General features: G+C 62.1%; 1 protein-coding gene across 3 annotated transcripts; it reads left to right on the forward strand.

Moving 5' to 3' along the window:
- The first annotated feature begins 1,532 nt into the window (after positions 1–1,532).
- On the forward strand, positions 1,533–9,317 carry RGS14 (regulator of G protein signaling 14). 3 transcript variants are annotated; one of them, XM_059860195.1, is made up of 15 exons: positions 1,533–1,655; positions 2,919–2,940; positions 4,048–4,199; positions 4,306–4,398; positions 4,907–5,050; positions 5,210–5,359; positions 5,512–5,632; positions 5,719–5,843; positions 5,920–6,123; positions 6,216–6,292; positions 6,417–6,543; positions 6,848–6,929; positions 7,111–7,169; positions 7,386–7,500; positions 7,766–9,317. In XM_059860195.1, exons 1-15 carry the CDS (start codon positions 1,611–1,613, stop codon positions 7,993–7,995), a joined length of 1,746 nt encoding a protein of 581 aa, XP_059716178.1. In that variant the 5' UTR covers positions 1,533–1,610; the 3' UTR covers positions 7,996–9,317. The 3 variants fall into 3 exon arrangements, with proteins under 3 accessions (XP_059716178.1, XP_059716179.1, XP_059716180.1); XM_059860196.1 differs by having other exon boundaries at positions 5,515–5,632; XM_059860197.1 differs by having other exon boundaries at positions 7,743–7,876.

A 9,317-nucleotide genomic window follows, 5' to 3' on the forward strand; every position in this document is an offset into this window, starting at 1 on the left:
CTTGCTTGAGGCCACGTCAGCGACTGCCACAGCTCCCCAGTGCTGCCCAAGGGAAACCACCAGGCCCTGGAGGAGGTTGAGGACTGGCTTGGCAGCAGCTGGAGCTTGGGGATGACACAGGACAGGGGTCAGAGGGGCTCAGACACATTCTCCAGCAGCCCACCCCCAACCCAGGTGGGGTGAGGGGCTCATCTGTTCTCCGTTTGGATTAAGTGCATTAATTAAGCAATTCTTGGATTCCTGCATGCTGCAGTTCCGTCCTCAGATCAGGTTTCCCAGCAGAGAGGTTATCCTTGTGGTGAGGACCGTGAGTCACGCACTCTTGGAGAGACATTTTTATTTATAACTCTGGTGGCAAAGCCAAGCCAAACAACACAGCCACACTCCGACAAACCAGAGGGGAGCAGCATGATCATCCCTCATTCCACTGCTGCTCCACGCAGTGGCAGGGGGCAGAGGGGCAGGAAGAGGTGCCACCCTCTGTTCTCCCCACCCAGAGACCCTGCCAGCCCTGTGGCTGCTTGTGGTGCTCTGCTTTTTTGCCTGCTCATGGTGGGAAAGCTTCATTTTTTTCTGCATAGATCTGCACCCAGCTTAATGTTAGGGTTCTGCTTTTGATAGGTTAATCACCCACCTTACATCCCCGTTATTAGCATTTCCCTGAGCGGGTTGCCATGGTGCTCTGCGGTTTATCCTGCGCTGTTAGTTACTGAGATTTCCTAACAAATAACCTAAAATATCCTCCACTGGTTTGTGGTTGCTGATCAACATGGAACCCCGACCTTAGGAGATGGGCAAAACTGCTTAGGCATCAGTTTGGTGACTCCAAGCTGCACGTCCACTGCTCCTCCCTGCCAGGTTCTGCTGGCATGCATAGCACACGCAGCCCTCCCCAAACGCTGGCCCTGGGGCCAGCCCCACACCCTCTGTGACAAGGGCAAGTGGGACCAGGCTGGTGGCACCAGGCTGGGCCTGCTGATGTCCCCCTGCCCCTGTAGCCCCCTTCCCTGGGGTGATGTGATGGCCAGGAGGAGCCCCCTCAGGCTGCCCAGGCTGCAGGGAGGAGACAAAGGGCTGTTGATCCCAGCCGTGCTGGGAATGGAGGCTGCGATGGGTTTGGGAACAGGGATGCCGATGGGGATGTGGTCACAGATGTAGATATGGATGGAGACAGGGACAGGGATGGGGATGGAAACAAGGATGCAGATGGAGATGGGATCACGGATGTGGATGCAGATGGGGAATGAATGGGATGGGGATGGGAAACGGGGATGCAGATGGGAATAACGGATGTGGATGCAGATGGAGATAGGGACGGGGACAGGGACGGAGATGCAGCGGCGCCGCGGCGGCTCCTGGCCCGGAGCTGGAGCCGGTGTCCTCCGGGGCGGTGCCGGCGGCGCGGGGCGGGCGGGCGGCCCCGCTCCCCCCGCTGCGGTCTCGGTTCCCATGGTGACACTTCCTGTGGGAGCCGAAAGCGGTAGTGTGGTAGTGCCGGGAGCGCCGGGCCGGGCCGGGCCGGGAGAGCCGCGCCGCCGGCCGGGGATGCTGCGGAGCCGCGGGCCGCGCCCGTAGCGCGCCGGGCCGGGCCGGGCCGGGCCGAGCCAGGGATGCAGGGCAAGGGCAAACTGCTGGTGGTCCACAACGGCCGCATGGTGAGTGCCCGGGGCGCCGGTCCCCACCCCCGGGGCTGCCCCGGCCGGCGGCGCGGCGGGAGCTCGGTACCGGGCAGGCGGGAGATGTGCGGGAGTGCGGACCGGGCGGACAGGAGGTGTGGAGCGGATAACGGGCACACAGAGCGATGTGTGGAGTCAGGAAACAGGCAGGTGGGAGGGTGTGGGGCTTCTGGGCAGGAAGGGCAGGATGGGCATCCAAAGCAGGCGGAGCTGTGGAGGGTTTTAGAGCAGGCAGCGGTGTCTGGGGCTGGGTAACACGTATGGGGCCGGGGCAGTGAGCAGCAGGGGTTTGTGAGGCTTGGCAGCATTGTAAGGGGATGTGTGGCGCTGGGTGATGGACAGGGGGTGACGGATGGGGTCACAGCAGTCAGCAGTGCTGGTGTCCGTGCGGCTGGGCAGGGCTGTGTGGGTGCGGGCAGCAGGGATGGATGGGGAGGAGCAAGGAGCTGGCAGGAGAGAGGGACGTGGGACTGGGGTAAGAGACATGGCAGAGGAATGCGGGGTGGGGTGGCAGGGAAAGGCAAGGCTGGGATGGAGACAGTCAGGAGCTGTGTGAGGGGCACAGGCCAGCTGGGCCAGAGGCATCACTGGTTGTGGGCACCTCTTCCTGTGGCCCCAAGCAGGGGATGAGACACAGGACCCTGCAGCGGGTTCGTGGCTGGGCTTTGGCCATGGAGGCTCTGCCCATCTCCCTGTTTGGCTACTCCATCCTTAGGGCTGCTGTCTGGGGTGGCCCAGCGGGTGCTGCAGGACACCCTGTCGTGCTGTGCCTTGCACTGGCAGCACCTGGTCCCTGCTTTTGGGCATCTGCCCTCTGGTAGCTCCAGGCTCCAGGGAAGGAGGGAAGAGGCAGTTTGCCTGCTTGGGGCTGTGGTTGTCCTTCCTTCCCTCCCCTCCTCCCCTCCTCTTCCTGTGCTGTGGAGGCTGTTTCTCTCCTCCCTTCTTGTTTGGGTGGCAGGGTTACATCTGATAGCAGCTGCCCTTTCCCAATTGCTGGCCTGGCCCCAGGCCATGGAGGGGTAGGAGAAAGGCTGTACCCCCTTTGTAACTCTCTCCTTGCTGCCCTGGGTTGGAAATCCTGTGTCCCGCCTCTGCCACAGGGCAGGTAACACCAGAATAGTGTTTACTGGCAGTTCCTCTTGCCCTGGGCTCAGGCAGGGCTTGCCCTGGTGCTGCTGCCACTCCACCAGGCCAGCAGATGCCACGTAGCCCCTCTCACCTCTCTTCTTTCCACTCCCACAGGGCCCAGCCGTGTCGGATGGAGGTAAGGCTGCTCTTTGCCCTGGGACAGGAGGCCAGCATCATCTTCAGGGGAGGGGGAAGCCCACAAGCAGCCTGGTACCAGGGGCAGGGAGCCAGCAGACAGCGAGGTCCTGTGTCAGCACAGGCTGTGCCATGGGTGGATGCAGGGCTGAGCCCTCTGCCCAGCACCGGCCATGTCCCCCCATCCCTCCCACATGGCCCCTGGTGCCTGTCCCTCCCTCTGGCTGCTCAGCTGGCACTTTGGGTGCTGGGGGCTGAGTGGCTTCCTGGGGCAAGGAGAACCTGGGTACCAGCCAGCCCCAGATTCTCTGAGGGAGTCTCTCTGTCTGTCTGTCCGACTGACTGTGCACTGGATACGTCAGATGGTTTGTTTAACTGTGTTGGCCCCAGTTACTCGTGGTTTAGCCCACCAGGAGGATAAGTACAAGGAGCCTGGCAAAGGAGCAGCCTGACACTCCTCCTCTATTTCTGCCAGCTTTGCCAGGAGGGCAGTGCTTCCATAGCCTTACCTTCTCTTGCAAATGACCCGCTGCTTCCAGTTGCACACGAGTCAAACCAGCTCCAAAGCTGGGGTTGCCCCTGGGAACTTCCATCTTTCTGAACACATGGTCACCCTGGGTTTCCCCGAAGTGGGGTTTCCTCAGGGTTGGGAGCTGGAAATGACATTTTCTCTGCCCTCCACGTGCTGGGTTTGTCCCTTATCTTGGCCAGAGGAATAGCGAAAGTGGGTTCACACACCTCTGCCCATCTTCCAAGCTTCCCTCCACTCTGTGTGCCCTCTGTGTCCCCTTCCCCTCCGCTTTCCCTGCTGGCTGGGTGCCTTCCCCATGGCTGTCTTACCTCAGGAGATGAGTCACAGGTGGAGTCACAGTGACACCCAGGGTGGGCACAACTTCCAGCACTGGCAGGGAGAGCTGTCATGCCAGGAAGTGCCAGCTGTGTCATCCTGGTGCTCAATCCTCCAAGGATGCCACCGTGATGCTCCTCATGTTCTCTACCCAGCACTCACCAGTTCTGATCCAGATGGGGCAGATGGAGGGCTGCTGGTGCTGGGGGGTGACATTAGGGGGCAGGGAGACAGCCAGAAGTGACACTTTTTCTCTCCCAGAGTTAAATGCTTCCCGGGCCCATGGCAGCAACCACAGTGTGAACAGCCTGCCAGGGCCAGCCACGTGTGGATCCACACAGGGCTCTGTGGTCAGCTGGGCTGAATCCTTTGAGACGCTGCTGCAGGACCGTGTGGCTGTCACCTACTTCACTGTAAGTGTCACAGCCCAGAGCCCAGCCCCTGCCCCCATCCACTCTTGGACACCAACTGTCCCACAGGCACAGTGCCACCAGAGCAGCAGATCTCTCTGCCCTGCAGGAGTTCCTCAAGAAGGAGTTCAGTGCTGAAAACGTCTACTTTTGGCAGGCATGTGAGCGCTTCCAGCAGATCCCAGCCAGTGACACACAGCAGGTACCAGCTCTGGGCAGCTTTGCTCACAGCTGCTGGGAGGGATGTGGGCAGAACTGCCCAGCTGCACGTCCAAGGGTCTTGCAGACCCCTTTTCTGGGGGGCTGAGCAGGCTGGGGGCTCTTACAGAAGGAACAAGGAGATGGATGTGATGTGCATCTGAAAAGCCACAGCTGGGACTGCCTGCCCCACAGAGCAGGATGTGCTTTCCCTGCCAGAGGGTGGAGAGTGTTTCTGGAGGGACAAACAAGACCAAGGGCAGAGCTAGACAAGGGATCATGGGGACAGAGCCAGGTGGCTGCAGGGAATGGTTCCTCCCTCAGGTTGTACCTCTGTGGAGACACTGCTGTGTTGTGCCTAGAGCTTGGTCCTGAAGTCCAGGTGCTGAGCTGGTCCTGGGGCAGGCTGGTTCTTCAGAGCTCAGGTGTCTCTGTGGGGTGAGCAGGGGGCTCCCCTGGTGTGGTGTAGAGGAGGGGGTTGCTGGTCCCAGCCTGGCCTCCTGTCCCCTCAGCTGGCCCAGGAGGCACGGCGGATCTACGATGAGTTCCTCTCCAGCCACTCGGTCAGCCCTGTGAACATTGACAAGCAGGCCTGGATTGGGGAGGACATGCTGGCCACCCCCTCCCCAGACATGTTTCGCATCCAGCAGCTCCAGGTATGGCAGCACCTGAGCTCCACCCACAGGATGGGGGCTGTGGGACCACCCCACATGTCACCCAGCTTCACTGCTGTCACCGTGGGGCTGTGCCATGGGACAGTGCTCAGAGCCTGGAGGTGTGCAGGGGTCTGAAGCACACACATCCTCCCTTTCCAGATCTTCAACCTGATGAAGTTTGACAGCTACACACGTTTTGTGAAATCCCCCCTCTACCAGGCCTGCCTGCGGGCAGAGAGCCAGGGCCAGCCCCTGCCTGACTTGCGGCCCCACTCCCGCAGCAGCAGCCCCCCTCCTGACCTCAGCAAGGTGAGTGAGGGGGAAATGGGAATGGGGACATGTCCCCGTGGTGCTGGGTCCCTTCCCTGCTGCTCAACCCCAGGGAAGGGTCAGGGCACCAGGAAAAGGGAAGGGGAAACCTCAGGTGTTGCCATGCTGAGATGCTGCTTGATTCACCCCAGAAGACGAAGCTGAAGCTGGGCAAGTCACTGCCTCTGGGCGTGGAGACGGCGGGCAGCGGTGCCAACCGCAGCCTCCAGCGCTCCTTCAGGAAGGGAGAGCGGCGGGAGCCGTCCTGGGCAGGTGGGTGCTCTGCTCAGCAGGACAGAGGGGCCACGCCACCCTCAGGGGTGTTCACGTCCCCACCACTGTCCCTCTGTCTGTCCTAGAGGGGGGAGAAGGCAGCAGGAGCGCCATGCTGTGGAGGGAGTCCCAGGGCTCACTCAACTCCTCAGCCAGCCTGGACCTGGGCTTCTTGTCCTCGGCCAGCACAGCCGCCAGCCCCTGCACGGAGGTGAGTGGGCACCACACCAGTGCCACAGCACCACGCTGCCACTGGCTGGGCTCATCCTACCACATCCCTCCCTCAGGGCCAGCAGAAGAGCCTGGGGGGCGGCGAGGCAGAGCTGCCAGGCAAACCCATGAAGTACTGCTGCGTGTACCTGCCCGACGGCACGGCCTCGCTGGCCTCCGTGCGGCCCGGCCACTCCATCCGGGACATGCTGGCAGGGCTGTGTGAGAAACGCGGCTTCAGCCTCCCCGACATCAAGGTCTTCCTGGTGGGCAATGAGCAGGTAGGGCAGGCAGGGGGGAGCAAGATTTCTGCCAGGCTAACCATCCCACATGCCACTCTGCTGGCTCTCTCCTGATGGTTTGTCTCTTGCAGAAGGCGTTGGTGCTGGACCAGGAGTGCTCCGTGTTGGCAGACCAGGAGGTGAAGCTGGAGAACAGGATAAGCTTTGAGTGAGTGGGAGCTTTGGGGCTGATGCTGTTGGCCATGCACAGTGCCTCAAACCCCATCCCCTAGGCAGTACGCAGTGTCCTGGCTCTGCTCCTGCCTGCAACCACCTCTTCTCCCCCTCTGCAGTCTGGAAATCTCCTCCCTCAACAAGACCATCCGCATCACAGCCAAGTCAACCAAGCGCATCCGGGAGGCGCTGCAGCCCGTGCTGGGCAAGTACGGCGTGAGCGTGGAGCAGGCGCTGCTGCGCAGGGTGAGCGAGCCTCGGGCTCGGGGGCACGGCCAGCCCCGAGCTTGGGGGAGCCCTGGTTTGGGGCTCAGGCCAGGGGCTGCTGGCTCTGAGCAGGTAGTGGGGAGCAGCGCGGTGTGCCGGGGGCAGGCTGTGGGCTCCTACAATCACTGTTTTGGGGGTGGGCTGTGACATCCCAGCTGTGTGCTGGGAGGGACCAGTGGGTGTTGTCTGTGCTGGCCCAGGGGGTCTGGCCAAGCGGGTCTTCAGCCTGGCTGCCTTTCCCGTGCCACAGTGAGTGTGACGCTGAGTGCTGTTCCTGTTGCAGCAAGGTGAGCCAGCCACCCTGGACTTGGAGAAGCTGGTCAGCACAGTGTCAGCTCAGAAACTTGTCTTGGAAACACCAGCAGGTAAAGTGTCCTCCCTCCCAAGCCATGTCCCCTCAAGCCACATCAGCCTGAAGGGCACTCAGAGGGTCAGGCTGTTTTCTGCTGGCCGTGGCTCCCGCTCCCTGGGACAGGGTCCATCCTGTCCCTGCCTGGCCAGGAGCAGGATGCTGGAATGGGGCACTGAGCATCACTTCCCTTGCAGACGTGCGAGTGATGGGGAGTGCTGAGGCTGCGGCTGCCCCCTCTCTTCTCTGGAGTGAGGTGAGCATCAAATCCCACCTGCCCTGGTCAGAGATGCCCTCACAGCTGCTGTCATGGTCCACAGGGAAACTGGGCCCTGCTGTGGCCCCAGCGCCTGCCACGGGGCTGGGCAGTGGTGCCAAGGCAGGAGCCAGGCTGTGGGAAGGTGATGGGGACACAGCCCAGGGCAGTGCTGCCTCCTTGCCCCGTGGCTGAGGCCTGGGCTGCTCTTTGCAGGAGGGAAGTCCAACAGGAGCAGAGCCTGATACACGATGGGAGATGCCCTCCTCCTTCTCCAGGCCACAGTCTTCAGCTGCCATGAACCTCAACCGCCGCACGTACGACCTGGAAGGTGAGACCAGGCATGTCTGACTGCTGAGGGGCTGGGGCAAAGCACAGGCTGAGGGATGCAGAGCCCCTGGTGTGCTGGGGATGGCTGCAGGGCCCCATGAAGCTGGGAATGGGCCGTGGGGTCTTGGGGTCTGGCGTGGAGCAGGGAGAAGGTGGTGGTGCTGTGCCTGGGACACGTTCAGGGTCATATCAGGTGGAGAGGGCAGCTGAGGTGCTAGGACAAAGCCCCAGTGCCTGGCTCAGGTGCATGATCTGCATTTCCCCAGGGCTGGTGGAGCTGCTGAACCGTGCCCAGAGCTGCCGGGCCAACGACCAGCGTGGGCTGCTCTCTAAGGAGGACCTGGTCCTGCCCGACTTCCTCCAGCTCCCCGTGCAGGACAACAGTGCCTGTGAGGGGTCACAGCAGCCCAGTGCCCCTCAGGCTGGCTCTGAGGGAAGCAGCTGCCCTCAGGAAGAGCCTGCACTGGCTCAGCTTTCGTTGGACCACAAGCTCTGATGAGTGCTGCTGCACGTCCACACCGGGCGTGTGGCACCCCCAGGCCCTGCCAGGGTTCAAGAGGGGCCCGACAGCCCCTGCCCTGCACCGCTGACACTGCCCAGACTGCAGATCCATCCACGTCCTGTCCCACGCTGTCATGTCGTGTCGCTGTGAGTGGCTGAGCAGCTGCCATGCCCCTCGGTGGGGCCACATCCCGGTGCACATCAAGGGACTCTTGTACATAGTTTGAACCCTCGTTGCAAAGCACTTTGCAACATCCCTGGCACTGCCCTGCCCAGTGCCTCTGCCCTGCCCAGCACATCCTGCCCGTGTCGGGCTGACACAGCCCCGCTCGCTCTCTGGGTGGGGAAAGCTCCCTTCCAACTGCAGGGTGTGCAGGATAGACAGGGTGGGTGGGGAGGAAAGGCAGGCTCCAGTCCTGAACTCCTGCTGTGGGCAGGCAGGGTCAGGAGAACATGTGCCCAGAGCTCAGAGCCAGATCCAGTCCTGGCCCCGTGGGAACAGGGCTGCCCCGTTGTTGATTTGCAAGTCCACCCTTCCTGGGGAGGGTGAGCATGGCCCTGCCAGGCTGTGCCCCGGGCAGGTTGTTACGTCTGCATTGCGTGAGCGTGGCCTGATCCTGCCACAGTAGCACTGCTTGGAGCAGGGCACACAGTTCCTGCCCTGGGCAGCCAGAGGCAGAGCCAGCAGATGGTGCCAAAAAAGCCTTCCTCCTCCTCCCGGCCGGAGATCCTGCGTGGGCGGCTGCTGAGGGACAGGCAGGAGCAAATCCCCATCTGCCCCCTGCCCCATCCCCACTGGGGTGTGGGTGCTCAACCTGCCAGGACAGCTCTGCTTGGTGCCAGGAGAATGCAGCACCCCTGGGTGTGAGCACCTCAGCCTGGTGTGCAGGTCCCCAGCGTGTGCCCAGCCTGTCATTCCTGCCAGGAGCCTCGAGCCTCCATCTGCCAGTCCTGGCTGTGCACGGCTGGTCCCCATGCCCAGCAGCCCAGTGTCCCCAGAGGTCCCAGACAGAATTTGCAATGGAGATGTTCCCCCAACAGCAGCCAGGAGATCCTTGCAGTCCACAGTCCATCCTTGCCAGAGCCCCTCCTGGCTGTGCCTTGGGTAACCATTCCACCACCACTGCCTGGCCAGAGGCAGAGGGGTGACCCAGGGTCCCCAGGCTTGCCCAGAGATGGGGGCATGGCCACCCAGCCCTATGCTGCCACAGCCAGCTACAGCCCTGTGGCCTTAGTCAGAGCCCCCCTGTGTCTCTGTGATGCTGCTCAGTTCTGTCTGTGCTGTGGAACCAGGGGAAATAAAGAGCATTGCCTGGA

This window comes from Haemorhous mexicanus, chromosome 15, assembly GCF_027477595.1.
Source record: "Haemorhous mexicanus isolate bHaeMex1 chromosome 15, bHaeMex1.pri, whole genome shotgun sequence".
NCBI classification, from domain to species: Eukaryota; Metazoa; Chordata; class Aves; order Passeriformes; family Fringillidae; genus Haemorhous; species Haemorhous mexicanus.

What these genes read in the sequence shown, in the direction of transcription:
- RGS14 (XM_059860195.1), top strand. Translation starts at nt 1,611, where the DNA reads ATGCAGGGCAAGGGCAAACTGCTGGTGGTCCACAACGGCCGCATG. An exon ending in TGGCTGTCACCTACTTCACT is followed by an intron (nt 4,200 to 4,305) that starts GTAAGTGTCACA and finishes TCTGCCCTGCAG; the next exon opens with GAGTTCCTCAAGAAGGAGTT. An exon ending in TCCTGGTGGGCAATGAGCAG is followed by an intron (nt 6,124 to 6,215) that starts GTAGGGCAGGCA and finishes TGTCTCTTGCAG; the next exon opens with AAGGCGTTGGTGCTGGACCA.